Genomic DNA, 22,669 nt, shown 5'->3' on the forward strand with positions numbered 1-22,669 from the left:
CCTCCGTCAGAAAGATCTTCATTTCTACCGAGTCTATTATTGTTCCCAGGAAGGGAACCCTTGTGAACGGGGACAGTGAACTCTTTTCTATGTTCACCTTCCACCCGTGAGACCTGAGAAAGGCTAGAACAATATCCGTGTGAGCCTTTGCTTTGTGAAAGGACGACGCTTGAATCAAGATGTCGTCTAGATAAGGTGCTACTGCAATGCCCCTTGGCCTTAGCACTGATAGAAGGGACCCCAGCACCTTTGTGAAGAGCCACAAACTGATAATGTTTGTCCAGAAAGGCGAACCTTAGGAACTGATGGTGATCCTTGTGGATAGGAATATGCAGATACGCATCCTTTAAGTCCACTGTAGTCATGTATTGACCCTCCTGGATCATTGGTAAAATTGTCCGAATGGTTTCCATTTTGAATGATGGAACTCTGAGGAATTTGTTTAGGATCTTTAAATCCAGAATTGGTCTGAACATATCCTCTTTTTTGGGAACTACAAACAGGTTGGAGTAAAAACCCAGTCCTTGTTCTGCTGTTGGAACTGGGTGTATCACTCCCATCTTTGAAAGATCTTCTATGCAATGTAAGAATGCCCGTCTCTTTATCTGGTCTAAAGACAAGCAAGACATGTGAAACCTTCCCCTTGGAGGAAGGTCCTTGAATTCTAGGAGATACCCCTGACAGACAATTTCTAGAGCCCAGGGGTCTGGAACATCTCTTGCCCAAGCCTGAGCAAAGAGAGAAAGTCTGCCCCCTACCAGATCCGGTCCCGGATCGGGGGCTATCTCTTCATGCTGTCTTGGTAGCAGCAGCAGGCTTTTTGGCCTGTTTCCCCTTGTTCCAGCCTTGCAAAGGTTTCCATGCTGGTTTGGGCTGGGATGTGTTAGCCTCTTGTCTAGGAGCCGGTCCGTTCCCGAAATTGCGAAAGGAACGAAAATTGGACTTATTTTTAGCTTTGAAAGGTCTATCCTGTGGAAGGGCATGGCCCTTTCCCCCAGTGATGTCCGAAATAATCTCTTTTAACTCTGGCCCGAATAGGGTCTTACCCTTGAAAGGAATATTAAGCAATTTTGTTTTGGACGACACGTCCGCCGACCAAGATTTTAGCCAAAGCGCTCTGCGCGCCACGATTGCAAAACCCGAATTTTTCCCCGCTAATTTAGCTAATTGAAAAGCGGCATCTAATATAAAGGAATTAGCCAACTTCAATGCGTGAATTCTGTCCATGACTTCATCATAAGGAGTCTCCTTCTGGAGCGAATTTTCTAGTTCGTCAAACCAAAAAGACGCTGCCGCGGTGACAGGAATAATGCAAGAAATTGGTTGAAGAAGGAAACCTTGCTGCACAAAAATTTTCTTAAGCAACCCTTCTAATTTTTTATCCATAGGATCTTTGAAAGCGCAACTGTCTTCTATTGGTATAGTCGTGCGCTTAGCTAGCGTTGAAACTGCCCCTTCTACCTTAGGGACCGTCTGCCACGCGTCCCTTCTGGGGTCAACAATGGGGAACATTTTCTTAAATATAGGAGGGGGAACAAAAGGCACACCTGGCTTCTCCCACTCCTTATTCACTATATCCGCCACCCTCTTGGGTATCGGAAACGCATCAGTGTGCACTGGGACCTCTAAAAACTTGTCCATTTTGCACAATTTCTCTGGAATCACCAAAGGGTCACAATCATCAAGTGTAGCTAGGACCTCCTTAAGTAGGGCGCGGAGATGTTCTAGCTTGAATTTAAATGCTATGGTATCAGGCTCTGCCTGCTGAGAAATTTTTCCTGTGTCAGAAATTTCCCCCTCAGACAGGCCCTCCCTCACCGCCAACTCAGATTGATGTGAGGGCACAACAGATAAATTATCCTCTGCGTCTGCTTGCTCATTTTCTGTATTTAAAACTGAGCAATCACGCTTTCTAGGAAAAGTTTGGATAAAAAAGCTGCTAGAGAATTATCCATTACTGCTGCTAATTGCTGCATAGTAACAGCCATTGGAGCGCTAGATGTACTAGGTATCCCTTGCGCGGGCAAAGCTGGTGTTGACACAGAAGGAGAGGATAGCGAGCTATCCCCACTACCTTCAGTTAAAGAATCATCTTGGGCTACATTTTTAAATGTGACAGTACTGTCCTTAATCTGTTTGGACGCTATGGCACACTTCACACATAAGTTTAATGGGGGAACCACCTTGACCTCTAAACACACAGAACATTACTGTCTCTTTAAATAATAAAAGTGCACACATTATTACTAAAACACCAGAAAAATATCAAATAAACATACGATCTTTATGAAATTTTCACCACAGTGTCTTAAAGCTTTGAAAAGATTGCACACCAATTTTCAAACAAATTAACCCTTAAATGCCCAAACCGGAGCTATAACAGCAATTAACCGGTTAAAAAACACTACAGTCCCATGCCACAGTCTCTACTGTGGCGTTTACCTTCCTTAGGGGTTATTCAAGTAAGAAATAAGCCTCCCTGAAGTCCTTTCTGAAGCTTCTAGACTCCCCACGTGAAGCTGCATGAACTGCCTAGGGAAAAGTAACTGCGCAATTGAGGCGCGAAAATGAGGCTTCCTTCCTCTGCATTCCAGAGTGAAGGGGCCTTTCTGACTAGATTAGGTGTTTAAACAACTGCCAGGCGTAAAATAAATCCCCATAAGTGTTTCCAAGTTTGAAAAACACTTTATACATAGCAGAAACAATGCAAAAAGTAATCGACTTAGCCCACAATAGTGTCAACCAGCATAGAGCCCTAGTTATAAGCCTTAATTCTGTTACAGAGTCTAAGAAAATGGCTTACCTATCCCAGAAGGGATATCTGACAGTCTTCTAGCATTACTTGGTCTTGTTAGAAAAATGACTGATCATACCTGAAGCAGTTAAGTCTGCAAACTGTTCCCCCCAACTGAAGTTCTCTGGTTTCAACAGTCCTGCGTGGGAACAGCAATGGATTTTAGTTACTGGTGCTAAAATCATACTCCTCTTCAACAGAAATCTTCATCATTTTCTGTTGTAGAGTAAATAGTACAAGCCGGCACTATTTAAAAATAACAAACTCTTGATAGAAGAAATAAAAACTACAACGAACACCACATACTCTTTACCACCCCCGTGGAGATGCTACTTGTTCAGAGCGGCAAAGAGAATGACTGGGGGGACGGAGCCTGAGGGGAGCTATATGGACAGCTCTGCTGTGTGCTCTCTTTGCCACTTCCTGTAGGGATTGAGAATATCCCACAATTAAGGATGAAGCCGTGGACCGGATACACCAATGTAGGAGAAAAGAATTACAGATCATACCCTATACACATCCCGAGGGGAAACCGGCCATAATATAGACTGAAAACCCCTCTCTCTGAAGAATCAAATACACATCTTCATTCTTCAACTACCTCCAGCGGAGGCAATGTAAAGACAGGAGATTGTGTGAGGTGGGAGGGGTTTTATAGAGCTCATGGGGTTTAGGAATCTTTCCCTCCTCCTAGTGGTAGAGAAGAGTAGTTCCCAATAGTAAGGATAGTGGACTCTCACCACCTGTATAAAAGAAATTAGGTACTTTGTTTTTTTATTGTAATACATCTGTAATGAACAAATACAAACAACAAATAGCTCAGCAATTAAAAAATAAACTATTGTCAGATCAAATCATGATCCGGGTATATTGGCAACATTTCTAATAGCTAAACAGGCACATATAGCCCTATGATGTACACAGCCTTATAGGGAAATAGATTTTCAAGAGGTTGGATGTTTTGATAAAAAGTTTATCTAAAGCTCCCTTACAATCCCCAATATAGTTTACAGATGAAATGGTGTAAGGTTGAAGTATCTGACATATTATTGTGGTCCATAATGTACTAATAATGTGGCTTAAATGCTGTAATGTGCTAGTGTTTTATTAAAGCACTATTAAGGGATACAACACATAGTTAAAATCAGCTCCAGAGCATGGGTATTGATTATTATTATCGGTTATTTGTAGAGCGCCAACAGATTCTGCAGCGCTATATTGATTGGTGGTTATACAGAAATGTTGCTCCTTATTGGCCCAGTGGCAATACTCAGCTATGGACTAGTAATGTATTGTTATGTTAGACACATTTAGTTCTTCTCAAGCAACAGTTTAAGTAAAATGGTCTAATTTTTTATGTCCTTTCAACACCCCAATCATAATGGCTCAGAACAATCAGTGTTCTCCCCACGATCTATTTAATGAGAACACCACTCGGCTAATTTTACTGACCTTCCAGCTAAAATATAAGCCATATTAGGCTAAAAATAGCTAATATTCAAAGTTTTCTAATCTTTTTTACACAAATTATCATAAATTAATGTAGCTTAAATTATACAATTAATTTGTGCTTTGGATAGCTTAAAGTGAATGTAAAGCTTCACGAATGAGTGCCCATTTTTTTAAAAAATACTATTAAAAACAGGGGCACTTTCATTTATTAAACTTTACATTGCAGCATTTTTTTTAAAATACCTTTTTCTTTAGCAAACCTGGACTGGCAATCATCCAACCACAGCTCCTCTGTACTTATCTCAGCAATGACAAAACCGACTTCCTCCAATCATGGCGTGCACCCCAGAGCGTCCATCTCGTGAGGCCACGCCGTGATTGGAGGAAGCCAGTTTTGTCATTGAAGTGCTAAGTACAGCAGGAGAAGCGGGTGGAGGATCACCGGTCCAAGTTTGCTAAAAAAAAAAAAAAAAAAAAAAAAGCTAAGAATTAAAAAAAAAAAAAAAACCCTGCAATGTAAAGTTTAACACATGAAAGTGGCCCTGTTTTTAAAAGTATTTTTCAAAAATGGGCACTCATTCATGAAACTTTACATTAACTTTAAGTAAAATTTATTAAAAAAACAGAAAATGTTTTAACACTGCGAATATTACGCTGCCCTCACCGACTTCCTGTGGAGAACACTGAACATATAATGGAAAACATTTTCAGAAACTACAATGGCAAGAATGTATTCTAGCAAGGCCAAAACCTCTTTTTCAGTAATGAAAAATAAAACAAAAATAAAAGGTAATCAAATATTTATATCATACAATCCGACATATAACCCATATATGACTTTATTTTTGTCATACAAAAATTACATTAGTTCAGTTGAACATTGTAAATATATTTGACTAATCACTGGTAACACACTTGCTATTTTTCTATCTTTAAATAAATAAATAAATAACAGGACATTATTTTTCCTCTTCCTGCACATTTGGCAAACTGAAATGGATAACAAAAACAGTGAGCTGAAACAAAAGTGAAAGTTGACATCATTTGGATACTGTTACATGTGACTTACAGGAAGTGGCAGTCCCCATCTGTTTCTGTGTGAGCAAACATCACAGACACTTCAAATAAGCTCTAAAAATAAAAACAAAAAATACATTTTTGTGATGACTAAACTGCTAGTTAAGTAATAAAAGGTTATTTGTAAATTTTCAAGATGGAGACCAAACCAAAAACAGGGGAAACCAGAAATGATAATGCCAGTTTTAGTAACTTGTAAATTGCTTTTAATTTTCCAGTAAACCCCAAGAATTAAAGTATTCTGAAGTTATTTAGGCACACAGAGTCTGGGCTCGCTTCCATTGAGCCATTAAAAAGGAAATTTATGCTTACCTGATAAATTGATTTCTTCTACGATACGACGAGTCCACGGATTTCATCCTTACTTGTGGGATATTATCCTCCTGCTAACAGGAAGTGGCAAAGAGCACCACAGCAGAGCTGTATATATAGCTCTTCCCTTCCCCTCCACCTCCAGTCATTCGACCAAAGGTTATAGGAAGAGAAAGGAAAAGCTAAAAGGTGCAGAGGTGACTGAAGTTGTAAATAATAATAACAATAATCTGTCTTAAAAATGACAGGGAGGGCCGTGGACTCGTCGTATCGTAGAAGAAATCAATTTATCAGGTAAGCATAAATTTCCTTTTCTTCTACAAGATACGACGAGTCCACGGATTTCATCCTTACTTGTGGGATACAATACCAAAGCAACAGGACACGGATGAAAGGGAGGGACAAGACAGAGACCTAAACGGAAGACACCACTGCTTGAAGAACTTTTCTCCCAAAAACAGCCTCTGAAGAAGCAAAAGTATCAAATTTGTAAAATTTGGAAAAAGTATGAAGGGACGACCAAGTCGCAGCCTTACAAATCTGTTCAACAGATGCATCGTTTTTAAAGGCCCATGTGGAAGCCACAGCCCTAGTAGAATGAGCCGTAATTCTTTCAGGAGGCTGCTGTCCAGCAGTCTCATATGCCAGGCGGATGATACTTCTCAGCCAAAAAGAAAGAGAGGTAGCCGTAGCTTTCTGACCCCTACACTTTCCACAATAAACAATGAATAATGAAGATGATTGACGGAAATCCATAGTTGCCTGTAAGTAAAACTTTAAGGCACGGACCACGTCCAGATTATGCAACATACGCTCCTTCTTAGAAGAAGGATTAGGACACAAGGAAGGAACAACAATATCCTGATTAATATTTTTGTTCGAAACAACCTTAGGAAGAAATCCAGGTTTGGTACGTAAAACCACCTTATCAGAATGAAAAATGAGATAAGGCTAATCACACTGTAACGCTGAAAGCTCAGAAACTCTTTGAGCAGAGGAAATAGCAACTAAAAACAGAACTTTCCAAGATAACAATTTAATATCTATGGAATGCATAGGTTCAAACGGAACCCCTTGAAGAACACGAAGAACTAAATTCAAACTCCAGGGAGGAGTAATAGGTCTAAATACAGGCTTAATTCTAAATAGAGCCTGACAAAAAGACTGAAAATCTGGCACATCTGCCAAACTAGTGACAGGTTTTCTGGCCTGTATCAAAGTATTGATGACCGAATCAGAGAATCCTCGCTTCGATAAAATCAAACGTTCAATCTCCATGCAGTCAGCTGCAGAGAAATTAGATTTGGATGTTGGAAAGGTCCTTTAATGAGAAGGTCTTGTCTCAAAGGAAGTTTCCACGGTGGCAGAGAGGACATGTCCACTAGATCCGCATACCAAGTCCTGGATTAGGATTACTGAAGCTCTCTCCTGTTTGATTCGAGCAATCACGCGTGGAAGGAGAGGAAACGGTGGAAACACATAAGCTAGGCTGAGCGACCAAGGTACTGCCAAGGCATCTATCAGTTCGGCCTGAGGATCCCTCGACCTGGATCCGTATCTTTGAAGCTTGGCATTCTGTCGAGATGCCATCAAATCCAATTCTAGTCTGCCCCATCGGAGAATCAGTGAGGCAAACACCTCCGGTGGAGTTCCCACTTCCCCGGATGAAATGTCTGTCGACTTAGAAAATCCGCTTCCCAGTTTTCTACTACTGGGATGTAGATTGCTGACAGATAGCAAGAGTGGGCCTCCGCCCATCGGATTATCTTGGATACTTCTATCATCGCTAAGGAACTCCTTGTTCCCCCCTGATGATTGATATATGCCACAGTCGTGATGTGACTGGAATCTGATGAATTTGGCCGAAGCCAACTGAGGCCACGCCTGAAGCGCATTGAATATTGCTCTCAGTTCCAGAATATTGATTGGAAGTAGAGACTCCACCTGAGTCCAAACACCCTGAGCCTTCAGGGAATTCCAGACTGCACCCCAGCCCAGAAGGCTGGCGTCCGTTGTCACTATCACCCACGAGGGTCTGCGTAAACAAGTCCCCTGGGACAGATGATCCGGCGACAACCACCAAAGAAGAGAGTCTCTGGTCTCTTGATCCAGATTTATCTGAGGAGATAAATTCGCATAGTCCCCATTCCACTGTCCGAGCATGCACAGCTGCAGTGGTCTGAGATGAAAGTGAGCAAACGGAACGATGTCCATTGCCGCTACCATTAATTCAATTACCTCCATACACTGAGCCACTGATGGCCGAGGAATGGACTGAAGTGCTCGGCAAGTATTTAGAATATTTGATTTTCTGACCTCCGTCAGAAATATTTTCATGTCTACCAAGTCTATCAGAGTTCCCAAGAAAGGAACCCTTGTCTGTGGGACTAGTGAACTTTTCTCTATGTTCACCTTCCAACCGTGAATTCTCAGGAAAGACAACACTGTGTCCATGTGAGATTTTGTCAGTTGATACGTTGACGCCTGGACCAGAATATCGTCCAGATAAGGCGCCACTGTTATGCCCCGCGGTCTGAGAACCGCCAGAAGAGACCCTAGAACCTTTGTGAAGATTCTGGGTGCTGTGGCCAACCCAAAGGGAAGAGCCACGAACTGATAATGTTTGTCCAGGAAGGCAAACCTTAGAAACTGATGATGATCCTTGTGGATAGGAATATGAAGCTATGCATCCTTCAAGTCCACGGTAGTCATATATTGACCCTCCTGGATCATTGGTAAAATTGTTTGTATAGTCTCCATCTTGAATGATGGAACTCTGAGAAATTTGTTTAGACACTTGAGATCTAAAATGGGTCTGAAGGTTCCCTCTTTTTTGGGAACCACGAAAAGATTTGAGTAAAACCCCTGTCCCTGTTCCGGTTTTGGAACGGGACAAATTACTCCCATGGTATAGAGGTCTTTTACACAGTGTAAGAACGCCTCTCTTTTTATCTGGTCTACAGATAATCGAGAAAGATGAAATCTCCCTCTTGGGAGAAAATCCTTGAATTCCAGTTGATACCCGTGGGTCACGATTTCCAGCGCCCAGGGGTCCTGAACATCTCTTGCCCAAGCCTGAGCAAAGAAAGAAAGTCTGCCCTCTACTAGATCCAGTCCCGGATCGGGGGCCACCCCTTCATGCTGTCTTTGTAGCAGCAGCGGGCTTCTTGGATTGTTTACCTTTATTCCAAGTCTGGTTGGGTCTCCAGACTGACTTAGATTGGGCACAATTCCCTTCCTGCTTTGTGGAGGAAGAGGAAGCAGAGGGTCCTCCTTTAAAATTCCGAAAGGAGCGAAAATTATTTTGTTTACCCCTCATCTTAACAGACTTATCCCAAGCAGGGCATGGCCTTTGCCTCCAGTAATGTCAGAAATGATTACCTTCAATTCAGGCCCGAAAAGGGTCTTACCTTTAAAAGGAATAGCTAAAAGCTTAGTTTTTGATGACACATCAGCAGACCAAGATTTGAGCCATAACGCTCTACGCGCTAGAATAGCAAATCCTGCATTTTTCGCAGCTAATTTAGCAATTTGAAAAGCGGCATCAGTAATGAAAGAATTAGCTAGCTTAAAAGCCTTAATTCTTTCCAAAATGTCATCTAACGGGGTCTCAACCTTCAGAGACTCTTCCAGAGCCTCAAACCAAAAAGCTGCTGCAGTAGTTACTGGAACAATGCAAGCCGTAGGTTGTAAAAGTAAACCCTGATTAATAAATAATTTCTTTAGAAGACCCTCTAACTTTTTATCCATAGGGTCTTTGAAAGCACAACTGTCCTCGATGGGTATAGTTGTACGCTTAGCCAGGGTAGATCTAGCTCCCTCTACCTTAGGGACCGTTTGCCACGAGTCCCGAACGGTGTCTGATATGGGAAACATTTTCTTAAAATTAGGAGGGGGAGAAAACGGTATACCTGGTCTATCCCATTCCTTCTTTATAATTTCCGAAATTCTTTTAGGAACCGGAAAAACATCAGTGTAAGTAGGCACCTCTAGATATTTGTCCATCTTACACAATTTCTCTGGTGGTATCACAATAGGGTCACAATCATCCAGAGTCACTAAAACCTCCCGAAGTAATAGGCGGAGGTGTTCAAGCTTAAATTTAAAGGACATAGCGTCCGAATCTGTCTGAGGTAACACATTCCCTGAGTCTGAAAGCTCTCCCTCAGACAGCAATTCCCTAACCCACCAACTCAGAACACTGTGAGGGTACATCGGAAATAGCCAATAAAGCATCAGAGGATTCAGAATTTACATTAATACCTGGCCTACTGCGTTTACCCTGTAACACTGGTAATTTAGATAATACCTCTGTAAGGGTAGTTGACATAACTGCAGCCATCTCCTGCAGAGTAAAGGAATCAGACGCACTAGAAGTACTTGGCGTTGCTTGTGTGGGCGTTAAAGGTTGTGACACTTGGGGAGAATTGGATGGCATATCTTGATTCTCTTCAGACTGAGAATCATCCTTAGGCACACTTTCTTGACCTAAAATATGGTCTTTACAATGTAAGGCCCTTTCAGTACAAGAGGTACACAATGTAAGAGGGGGTTCCACAATAGCTTGTAAACACATTGAACAATGAGATTCCTCAATGTCAGACATGTTACACAGACTAGTAATATCCACAGAAGTCGTTTAAACACTTTATTTATTGCTTTAAATACATTTTTGAAAAACGTGTACTGTGCCTTTAAGAGATAAAAAGCGCACAATTATAGAGCCTTTGGCTCAGGCTATTAGGATTAACCCCGACATCTCTGGTATGCAGTTCGGACTTTCCCAGCACAAGATCGCGTTGTTCGCGGATGATGTCACTCTTTTCTTGACGAACCCGGTAATTTCCATGAAAGCAGTTTTTGAGACTATAAATACATATAGTCAGCATAGTTTGTACAAACTTAACCTCACTAAAACAGAGGTTTTGTGCCTACATGTCCCCCCTCAGACTCTTATTTCGTTACAAAGGAAATATCCCTTTCAGTGGCCCCATAACTCAATTAGACACCTAGGTTTTTTTTCTAAGCCCGGACTTGAACACAGTCATCTCAGCTAATTTCACTGATAGGCTAGCAGAATTTGCAGCTATCTTACCAGGTTGGGAATGTAGAGAGCTTTCATGGACGGGTAGGATAGCTGCAGTCAAAATGGCATTTTTGCCCAAACTCACCTACCTGTTCCGGTGTATTCCGTATACAGTTCCCAGACATATCTTAAATAAACTACAAAGTTTGATCTCTGAATATGTATGGATGGGGAAGAGACCGCGTATTAACGCCATAGTTATGCAAAAACCTATAGATAGTGGTGGCCTATCCTATCCAAGCATTGTTGCATACTATGATGCAGCTCGACTTTCTCAGTTGATGGGCTGGTCTATGCCGGCAACCAGCTTCCGTTGGCAGGAAGTAGAGTAAGACTGGCTACCTAAAGGGATGGTGTTGTCCTATCTCCCATGGATTCCTCCTTACTTGAGAGCTAGACTGCACATCACTCATCCCATTCTGTTAGATGCCCTGAAACATTGGGACTCAAAAAGAGCGCTACCAGGCTTGGCCCCACACCCTACACCTTTATTTAAGGTGAGGACTATCTTGATCTCCCTTGCTGAAACACATATCCTAAAATGGGCGGCAGCAGCAGACCTCCCAGTTGCAGAGTTATACAGAGATAATAAGTTTGTTTAAGTTACCAAACTCTTTACATTTTGAGTTTTGTGTCGTTAGCCTTTTATCATCATGGGGGATGAGAGTAAATAACCCTAGATCTTACACTTCTTGGGAAAACAGATGGAAGTTGGGTAGACCTCTTAAAGGATCTATCTCCTTTCACTACCGTATCCTGACTACCTCGCTGATACCTGCTAAACTCAACCAGTATTTAGCTTGGGAAAGAGAACTACATTCTACTTCGGATGCATCTGTGTGGTTCAGGGAGCTGGAGGTAGCTAAAAAGACCCTACATTGTGCAACCCTTTGAGAACTATTTTATAAAATTACTGTCGTTGGCACCTTATCCCTACGGTACTCTATCGTTATTAGAAGTCCTCACCTATGTGCTGGAGAGGTTGTGGGAAATTAGGCTCGCCAATACATATCAGGTGGGAATGCCCCAAGATTAACCCCTTAATGACCACAGCACTTTTCCATTTTCTGTCCGTTTGGGACCAAGGCTATTTTTACATTTTTGCGGTGTTTGTGTTTAGCTGTAATTTCCCTCTTACTCATTTACTGTACCCACACATATTATATACCGTTTTTCTCGCCATTAAATTAACTTTCTAAAAATACCATTATTTTCATCATATCTTATAATTTACTATAAAAAAAAAAAAAAATATGAGGAAAAAATGGAAAAAAACACACTTTTTTTTAACTTTGACCCCCAAAATCTGTTACACATCTACAACCACCAAAAAAAAAACATGCTAAATAGTTTCTAAATTTTGTCCTGAGTTTAGAAATACCTAATATTTACATGTTCTTTGCTTTTTTTGAAAGCTATAGGGCCATAAATAGCATTTTGCTATTTCCAAACTACTTTTTTTCAAAATTAGCGCTAGTTACATTGGAACACTAATATCTTTCAGGAATCCCTGAATATCAATTGACATGTATATATTTTTTTTTTAGAAGACATCCCAAAGTATTGATCTAGGCCAATTTTGGTATATTTCATGCCACCATTTCACCGCCAAATGCGATCAAATACAAAATATCGTTCACTTTTTCACAAATTTTTTCACAAACTTTCGGTTTCTCACTGAAATTATTTACAAACAGCTTGTGCAATTATGGCACAAATGGTTGTAAATGCTTCTCTGGGATCCCCTTTGTTCAGAAATAGCAGACATATATGGCTTTGGCATTGCTTTTTGGTAATTAGAAGGCCGCTAAATGCCGCTGCGCACCACACGTGTATTATGCCCAGCAGTGCAGGGGTTAATTAGGGAGCTTGTAGGGAGCTTGTATGGTTAATTTTAGCTTTAGTGTAGTGTAGTAGACAACCCAAAGTAATGATCTAGGCCCATTTTGGTATATCTCATGCCACCATTTCACCGCCAAATGCGATCAAATAAAAAAAAAAACCGTTAAATTTTTCACAATTTTAGGTTTCTCACTGAAATCATTTACAAACAGCTTGTGCAATTATGGCACAAATGGTTGTAAATGCTTCTCTGGGATCCCCTTTGTTCAGAAATAGCAGATATATATGACTTTGGCGTTGCTTTCTGGTAATTAGAAGGCCGCAAAATGCTGCTGCGCATCACACGTGTATTATGGCTAGCAGTGAAGGGGTTAATTAGGAAGTTTGTAGGGAGCTTGCAGGGTTAATTTTAGCTTTAGTGTAGAGATCAGCCTCCCACCTGACACATCAGACCCCCTGATCCCTCCCAAACAGCTCCCTTCCCTCCCCCACCCCACAATTGTCCCCGCCATCTTAAGTACTGGCAGAAAGTCTGCCAGTACTAAAATAAAAGCTTTTTGGGGGGTTTAGGTTTTTTTTAAAAAAAAAAATAATAATTATTCTGCTGTATAGGACCCCCCTTAGCCTCCAACCACCCTGATCCCCCCCAAAACAGCTCTGTAAACTTCCCTATCTGCCTTATTGGGGCCATCTTGGGTACTGGCAGCTGTCTGCCAGTACCCAGCTTACACAAAAAAGTGCTTTTTTTTCTTAGTTTTTTTTTTTTCTGTAGTGTAGCTTCCCCAAACCCCCCCCCCCCCCCCCCACCACCACAAACCCCAACCACCTCATTGATCGTTTTTTTTTTAAACTTATTTTAAACTGATTGCACCTTTTTCTGTAGTGTAGCGGTTCCCACCCGCTCCCTCCCCGTGCACGCGCCCGCCCCCGCCCTCCCATGCGCGCCCCCGGGCATCCCCGCCCACGATCCCGCCCCCCTCCACATCTCCAGGGCCATCGATGGCCGCCACCCGCCTCCCGGTACTGCTCCCACCCACCAACGAAGGAAGCCACCGATCTCCGGTGCAGAGAGGGCCACAGAGTGGCTCTCTCTGCATCGGATGGCTTCAAAAGGTTATTGCAGGATGCCTCCATATCGAGGCATCACTGCAATAACCGGAAAGCAGCTGGAAGCAAACAGGATCGCTTCCAGCTGCTTTCCACACCGAGGACGTGCAGGGTACGGTCTCAGGCGTTAACTGCCTTTTTTTTGAGGACGTACCCTGCACGTCCTCGGTCGTTAAGGGGTTAAAAACCTTTGGAGATTGGTCTTCAACCTACTTCATCACCTAAATATCAGCCTACCTATGAGTCCTTCTCTAGGACTTCTCCACCATGGGACATCTAAACTCTCAGTTACTGATAGATCTCTTCTGATTTACATATTAATAGCCACAAAGCTGGCAATAGCAAGAGATTGGAAGCAGAAGACTGCTCCCTCCTTTTCTAAAATTGTAGATATAGTGGAGTATATTAGAGACATGGAATTATACACGTCCAAACACACTGGTAATATGGAGCTTTATCATAACATCTGGCGTGTGTGGGACTTCTACAGGAAATCAACCAAGTAGACGTGGTGGTCTGCATCCCTCACTATTTTCACAAGGGTAGCTACTATTGGGTAATTCCCGTATGGTCAGTATCGGTTAATAAGGCCAGCCGAGACTTAGAATTTCTCTCCCTTCCCTTTCTCCCCCCATCCATTATATATATATATATATATATATATATATATTTTTTTTTTTTATGTTCCCTCTTTGAGTGTTGTTGGTATAAATAAGGAGGTAGTGGTTGATAGTAGATCAGGCAATATACCCTATTATCATGGTTTGTCCACACTAGGCACTATCACAATATATTATTAAGTTGCGATTGTTTTTGCTTTTGTTATCTTTCTCTCTTTTTTATGGCTATCAAAGCTATAAGAGTAACTATGCCTGTATCAGTTGGTCCATAAAGGACCAGTATATTAGCCATTGGTTAATAAGCTTTATTTGATTACTTTATTAAATAATGAGTTCCTAAATGTATATGACCTTATAATATCCTATGTGTTAATTGTGCAATTTATGACTGTTTATATAACCTTGTATCTTTGCCATCAGTGCCATAATGACAGTTGCACCTGTATTGTATTGGTCTTATTTCCTTATGTCATTATTGTATGTATCTTAAAGGGACACTGAACCCAAATTTTTTCTTTAATGATTCAGACAGAGCATGCAATTTTAAGCCACTTTCTAATTTATTCCTATTATCACTTTTTCTTCGTTCTCTTGCTATCTTTATTTTAAAAAGAAGACATCTAAGCTTTTTTTTTATTTAGAACTCTGGACAGCACTTTTTTATTGGTGGATGAGTTTATCCACCAATCAGCAAGAACAACCCAGGTTGATCACCAAAAATGGGCCGGCATCTAAACTTACTTTCTTGCATTTCAAATAAAGATACCAAGAGAATGAAGAAAATTTGATAATCGGAGTAAATTAGAATGTTGCTTAAAATGTCATGCTCTATCTGAATCACAAAAGAAAAAATTTGGGTACAGTGTCCCTCAATAAAAGATTATTTAAAATAAAAAAGCGCACAATTTTTCCAAAACTGCTTGAAAAACATTAATTTGCCTTAAAAATTACCTGAAACCTATTAATGGCTCCAAAAATTATTGCACCCCACTAGCAAGGGGACAAATTAACCTCTAAAGTTAACTTAAATAATAATAATCTCAATTTTCACAACAATACCCCCTGCACCTCGCCACAGCTCTGCTGTGGCGCCTACCTGCCCCCAGGGTACTTTGAAATGACTTGTCAACAGTCCGGACCAAAGAAACACTGTCCAGGAGCAACCGGAGTTACTGCTTGCTGCTTCACAGCCAGGAGGAAGTGCGCATCTGAGCTGCGAAAACCAGCCCCGCCCCTTATGGCCGAAGTTGGAGTAGGCCTAAAAACAACTGCATGGTGAAGAGGTTTTGCAAAAAAAACTAAGTGGAACGTAAACCCCTAAACACATCCCTGCAAAGCCATACTGGTTATCTTATGTAATAAAAAAAACGAGTGTCATAAAATGCCCAATATAAAATGTCAACAGCAAAGTAAAAATTTTAGGTCTCCAGTAACACCCCTCTGTATAATAGGTCTACTGCTTACCCCATTCCCTTACAGGGAAATAAATGCCAGCCAGTTCTGATATATCAAGTCTCCTCAGAAATAAAGGACTGCACATACCTCAATGCTGCTTGTAGCATGAAACCGTTCTCCACACTGAAGATGTCTCTTGTGTTACCTTCAGAAGTCTTGTGGGAACTAACATGGATCTTAGTTACAGCTGCTAAGATCATCAACCTCAGGGCAGAAATCTTCTTCCATATCCCCCTGAGGGAAATAGTACTCACCGGTACCATTTAAAATAAAAAACTTCTTGATTGAAGAAACTAAAACTAACACCTCACTTTACCTCTTCCTAGTATAACACAGGCAAAAGAATGACTGGAGGTGGAGGGGAAGGGAGGAGCTATATATACAGCTCTGCTGTGGTGCTCTTTGCCACTTCCTGTTAGCAGGAGGATAATATCCCACAAGTAAGGATGAAATCTGTGGACTCATCGTATCTTGTAGAAGAAAATGGAGCCGTAAGCTACCGAAGCGTCCGACAGCTAAAAGTAATTTACGGCTCCATTTTAGTACCAGGTTTCCATTGAAAAGGTTTCCGCTTTGCGTGTGATCGCTCTTTTTGTGTAGGTGTAAGTTAGCATTGTGTTAACGCTTCCATGCCGAATTTCTAAAACATTAATAGGTTACTATGGTAACCCGACCTTACACTACACTCGATCGCATATACGGCGCCACATACAAGTGCAGCACGTATATTTTCCCAGTCGCTCGCTGTTAAAATCATATCAAACACTTAACACATGCGCAATATCTAGCTCTCAACCACGACCCCCCCACCGCAACAACTAATGTATTAACCCCTAATCCGCCAACCCCCATATCGCAAAGTATCTATTTAAACTATTAATCCCTAATCTGCCATGCCCCACAATACAATCAAGCCATTTACACTATTAACCCCTAAACCGTCATGCCCCATATCGCAAATAACTAATCACTAAGCCCCTAACACCCCCTAAATTTACCCCATTACATAAATTAAAATAATCCTAAAATTACAATTAAAATAAAAAACCTAACATTACTTTAAAAAAAATTTTTTAAAATTAATCCAAAATTACAAAAAATTAAGTCTAACATTACATAAAATAATAAACCAACTTATCAAAGATAAAAAAAATTACCTAATCCCTATGAAAATAAAAAAGCCCCCCCAAAATAAAAACACCCCGTAATCTAATACTAAACTACCAATAGCCCTTAAAAGGGCCTTTTGTAGGGCATTGCCTTAAGTTAAACAGCTATTTTACCTTTAAAAAAACTAAGTTCCCCCTAACAGTAAAACCATCCACCCACCAAACCCCCGAAAATAAAAAAAAACTAACACTAAAAAATCCTAAATTACCCATTGCCCCTAAAGGGGCATTTGTATGGGCATTCAGCTCTTTTACTGCCCTAAAAAGGGCATTCAGCTCTTTTACAATTGCTCAAAATCCCTAATCTAAAAAAACAAAACCCCTAAGTCTAACCCCCAGATAGGTACTCAAGGTTCCTGAAGTCCGGCGGTGAAGTCTTCCTCTAAGTGGTGACCTCCTCTATCTTCATCCAGGAACGCGGAACTGAAGACCGGCGACCGCGGAGCCAAGGAGGATCCTCTTCATATGATCACCGCCGTACACTGAATATTGAATGCAAGTTACACGTTTAAATATGGCGTACCTTGCATTCCTATTGGCTGATTTGATTCTTCAAATTCAAATCAGCCAATAGGATGAGAGCTACTGAAATTCTATTGGCCGATTTTAACAGCCTATAGGATTTCAGAAGCTCTCATCCTATTGGCTGATTTGAATTTAAAGAATCAAATCAGCAAATAGGAATGCAAGGTACGCCATATTTAAACGCGTAACTTGCATTCAATATTCAGTGTACGGCAGTGATCGTACGAAGAGGATCCTCCATGCTCCTTGGCTCTGCGGTCGCCGGTCTTCAGTTCCTCGGTTGCTGGTCTTCAGTTCCACAGTCCTGGATGAAGATAGAAGAGGTTGCCACTTGGAAGAAGACTTCACCGCCGGACTTCAGGAACCGTGAGTACCTATCAGCGGGTTAGACTTATTTTTTTTTTATTTATTTTTTTAGATTAGGGATTTTGGGCAATTGTAAAATAGCTGAATGTCCTTTTAAATGCAGTAAAAGAGCTGAATGCTCTTTTAAGGGCAATGCCCATACAAATGCCCCTTTAGGGGCAATGGGTAGATTAGGATTTTTTAGTGTTAGTTTTTTTTTATTTTGGGGGGTTTGGTGGGTGGGGGTTTTTACTGGTAGGGGGCATTTAGTTTTATTAAAGGTAAAAGAGCTGTTTAAGGGCAATGCCCTACAAAAGGCCATTTTAAGGGCTATTTGTAGTTTAGTATTAGATTAGGGTTTTTTTTTATTTTGGGGGGCTTTTTCATTTTCATAGGGATTAGGTATATTTTTTTATTTTTGATAATTTGGTTTATTATTTTATGTAATGTTAGACTTTTTTATTTTTTGTAATTTTAGATTTTTTTTTAAAGTAATATTAGTTTTTTTATTTTAATTGCAATTTAGGATTTATTATTTTATATGTAATTTAGGATTATTTTAATTTATGTAATGGGGTTTATTTAGGGGTGTTAGGTTAGGGGGTTTAGTGATTAGTGATATGGGGGAATGGCGGATTTGGGGTTAATAGTTTAAATAGCTAGATTGCGTTGTGGGGGCATAGCGGATTATGGGTTAATAGTTTAAATAGATACTTGCGATATGGGGATTGGCGGATTAGGGTTTAATGGTTTAAATAGATACTTTGCGATGTGGGGGCATGGCGGACTAGGGGTTAATAGTATTAATAGCTAGTTTGCGTTGTGGGGCATGGCAGTTTAAAAGGTTAATAAATTTATTATAAGTTGCGATGTAGGGGGGGTGGCAGATAGTTTGGTGTTGACGTGTTAGATTTCAATGGGAAAAAGTTCTCAAAAAGCACCTTTTTCTGGTTTTACACCTATTTGAGCTGGGTGTAATTTTTGTTAATGTATCGGCAGCCCCCGACAGTGTATTAACAGTTTGCGCGGGCATTGGAAACCTGGTATTATTTAAAAGATTAGCGGCTTCGGATACTTTGTATGGGACAAGATAATGTTTTCGGCAGCCGGAGACCGGTTGCCGAAATTGAGTTATAACGGGCCGTTGGAAGCAGTCGGTGAACGATATTGCTTCCGACAGCATATTTATTGTTTTGTGAGCGCATGCAAACCTAATTACGGCTCAATGGAAACGAGCCCTCTGTCAGTAGACTTATGGTGCAGCTATGCTTCAACTATGCTTTGGGCATGATTACATACAAATGGAAGATCATTTACAATTTATCATTCAAAATTTTGGCATGAATTTATCTCTAAAATACATTATGTTTCTATTATAGGAACAGTAAACACCTTGAGATTTTAATATAAAAGGTTTAATTATGGATAGCATAACAACTTTGCAATATATTTTCATGATTTATTTTGCACCCATTTCATGTAATTTATCACAAAAAAATCGCTTTTCTAACTTTAAAAAACAAAGTTTATGCTTACCTGATAAATTTATTTATTTCTTGACACGGTGAGTCCACAGAATCATCAATTACTGTTGGGAATGGCCAGCAGGAGGAGGCAAAGATCACAACAGCAAAGCTGTTAAGTATCACTTCCCTTCCCACAACCCCCAGTCATTCGACCGAAGGAAAAGGAGAGAAAGGAAATAACACAAGGTACAGAGGTTTATATAAAAAAACTGTCAGAAAAACAGGGAGGGCCGTGGACTCACGTGTCAAGAAATAAATAAATTTATCAGGTAAGCATACATTTTGTTTTCTTTCTTAAGACACGGTGAGTCCACGGAATCATCAATAACTGTTGGGAATCAATACCCAAGCTAGAGGACACAGATGATTGGGGAGGGACAAGACAGGTAACCTAAACAGAAGGCACCATTGCTTGAAGAACCTTTCTCCCGAAAGAACCTCAGTCGAGGCAAAATAATCCAATTTGTAAAAATTTGATAGGGAATGCAGAGAAGACCAAGTTGCAGCCTTGCAAATCCATTCCACAGAAGCTTCATTTTTGAAAACCCAAGAAGAGACAGCCCTAGTGGAAAGAGCTGTAATTCTCTCAGGAGACTGCTGCCCAGCAGTCTCATAAGCAAAAACAATTATACTTCTCAACCAGAGGGAAAGAGAAGTTGCACAACTTGGTGGTTGTGCGTGCTTTACAATGTTATTTACAGACGACTAAGGATTTCTCCAGTATTTTGTCCTGTTTGTTGATTTCTCTGGGAAACGTAAGGGTCAGAAAGCTAACAGAAGCTTTTTGACCCTTACGTTTCCCAGAGAAACAAACAAACATGACAAAAGTCTGGAGAAATCCTTAGTCGTCTGTAAATAAAATTGTAAAGCATGCACAACCACCAAGTTGTACAACAAACGTTCTTCAGAAAAGAAGAACAACGACAAATAGAAGGAACAACAATTTCCTGATTTAAATTTACTTTAGAAATGAACCTAACTTAGTACAAAGGACCGCCTCATCGGCATGAAAGATAAGATAAACACACTGCAAAGCTGAGAGTTCCGACACTCTCCGAGCAGAAGCGATAGCAAAAATAAACAAAACCTTCCAAGATAACCATTAATATCTATGGAATGCAATGGCTCAAACATAGCTTGCTGCAAAACTTTAAGAACAAAAGTTAAGGCTCCCACGTCCGCCAGACGCTTATGCAGCAAGAAAGATAATGCAGAAATCTGACCCTTCAGAGAACTGACTGGCGAAAACTCCAGACCTTCCCACAGGAAGGGCAAAATACTAAGAATCCTGACCCTACTCCTAGAGTAGCATACGGATTCACACCATAAAGACATTTACGCCATATCTTATGGTAAATGTTTCAAGAAACAGTCTACAAGTCAGAAACCTGGTCTCAAAGACCGCTTAAACCGAAATAAGCGTCCAATCTCCAAGCAGTCAGCTTCCAAGAAATTATATTTGGGAGAAGGAAAAGACTCTGAATTAGAAGGCCCTTACTCAGAAGCAATCTCCAAGGTGAGATAGACGATATCTCCGCTAGGTCTGACTACCCAAACCTGCAAGGCCAATTACTGATGCTCTCTCCTGTTTGACATGAGCAATAACTTGTGAAAGGAAGCAAACAGAGGAAACAGGGATGACATATTGAAATCCCAGGAAACACCACCAGAACATCTATCAGAATGGTCTGCGGATAACTAGATCTTGAACCGTATCTTGGAAGCTTGGCGTTCTGCCGAAACACCCTCAAAAGCCCATTCCGGGATCCCCCCATGTAAGGGTTTGCCCGGAGAGCACCTCCGGGAGGAGAGTCCCACTACCCGGATGAAATATCTGTCTGTTCAGAAATCCGATTCCCAGTTGTCCACCCCTGGAAAGTGAATGATAAACAACTATCGTGAGCTCTCGCTCCCAGACAATCCAAGTCACCTCCTATGACTAAGGACCTCTGAGTCCCTCTGGATTAAATAATATCCATGCACCGCATAGTTAACTGGATTCTGGAGTGGAGGGAAACAAGTCCACACCTCCAAGGAGACTGTAGGTTTAATACAGTGCTTTAGACAGCATGGCCACTGACATAAGCCACTGAGGAGACCTAGTCTGACTGGAACAAAGTTAAAGACAACTGAGGTCAAGCCCTCTGAAGAATGCAAATCTCTTTCAACTCCAAGATGTTAAAGAGGAAGGCAGACACTTCCATGCCTTAAATGAGTCCCAGACTACTTCCCAGGCCAGTAGGCTGGAGTCCGTGATCACATCACCCAGGAATGTCTCCAGAAACACGTGTCCTCAGACAGATACTCCTGAAAAAACAGAATTTATGTTTACCTGATAAATTACTTTCTCCAACGGTGTGTCCGGTCCACGGCGTCATCCTTACTTGTGGGATATTCTCTTCCCCAACAGGAAATGGCAAAGAGCCCAGCAAAGCTGGTCACATGATCCCTCCTAGGCTCCGCCTACCCCAGTCATTCGACCGACGTTAAGGAGGAATATTTGCATAGGAGAAACCATATGGTACCGTGGTGACTGTAGTTAAAGAAAATAAATTATCAGACCTGATTAAAAAAACCAGGGCGGGCCGTGGACCGGACACACCGTTGGAGAAAGTAATTTATCAGGTAAACATAAATTCTGTTTTCTCCAACATAGGTGTGTCCGGTCCACGGCGTCATCCTTACTTGTGGGAACCAATACCAAAGCTTTAGGACACGGATGAAGGGAGGGAGCAAATCAGGTCACCTAAATGGAAGGCACCACGGCTTGCAAAACCTTTCTCCCAAAAATAGCCTCAGAAGAAGCAAAAGTATCAAACTTGTAAAATTTGGTAAAAGTGTGCAGTGAAGACCAAGTCGCTGCCCTACATATCTGATCAACAGAAGCCTCGTTCTTGAAGGCCCATGTGGAAGCCACAGCCCTAGTGGAATGAGCTGTGATTCTTTCGGGAGGCTGCCGTCCGGCAGTCTCGTAAGCCAATCTGATGATGCTTTTAATCCAAAAAGAGAGAGAGGTAGAAGTTTCTTTTTGACCTCTCCTTTTACCAGAATAAACAACAAACAAGGAAGATGTTTGTCTAAAATCCTTTGTAGCATCTAAATAGAATTTTAGAGCGCGAACAACATCCAAATTGTGCAACAAACGTTCCTTCTTTGAAACTGGTTTCGGACACAGAGAAGGTACGATAATCTCCTGGTTAATGTTTTTGTTAGAAACAACTTTTGGAAGAAAACCAGGTTTAGTACGTAAAACCACCTTATCTGCATGGAACACCAGATAAGGAGGAGAACACTGCAGAGCAGATAATTCTGAAACTCTTCTAGCAGAAGAAATTGCAACTAAAAACAAAACTTTCCAA

At 41.0% G+C, this 22,669-nt stretch overlaps 1 protein-coding gene across 1 annotated transcript in view; it reads right to left on the bottom strand.

The window, feature by feature from the left end:
• The window catches only part of PUS10 (pseudouridine synthase 10), a 372,401-nt gene that overhangs the window by 208,677 nt on the left and 141,055 nt on the right, over nt 1-22,669 (bottom strand). Inside the window, 1 exon segment of the mRNA XM_053712643.1 lies at nt 5,316-5,377. Within this exon segment, the coding sequence (XP_053568618.1) occupies nt 5,316-5,377 (62 nt within the window).

The sequence above is a fragment of the Bombina bombina genome, chromosome 4, assembly GCF_027579735.1.
Source record: "Bombina bombina isolate aBomBom1 chromosome 4, aBomBom1.pri, whole genome shotgun sequence".
Classification (NCBI taxonomy): domain Eukaryota; kingdom Metazoa; phylum Chordata; class Amphibia; order Anura; family Bombinatoridae; genus Bombina; species Bombina bombina.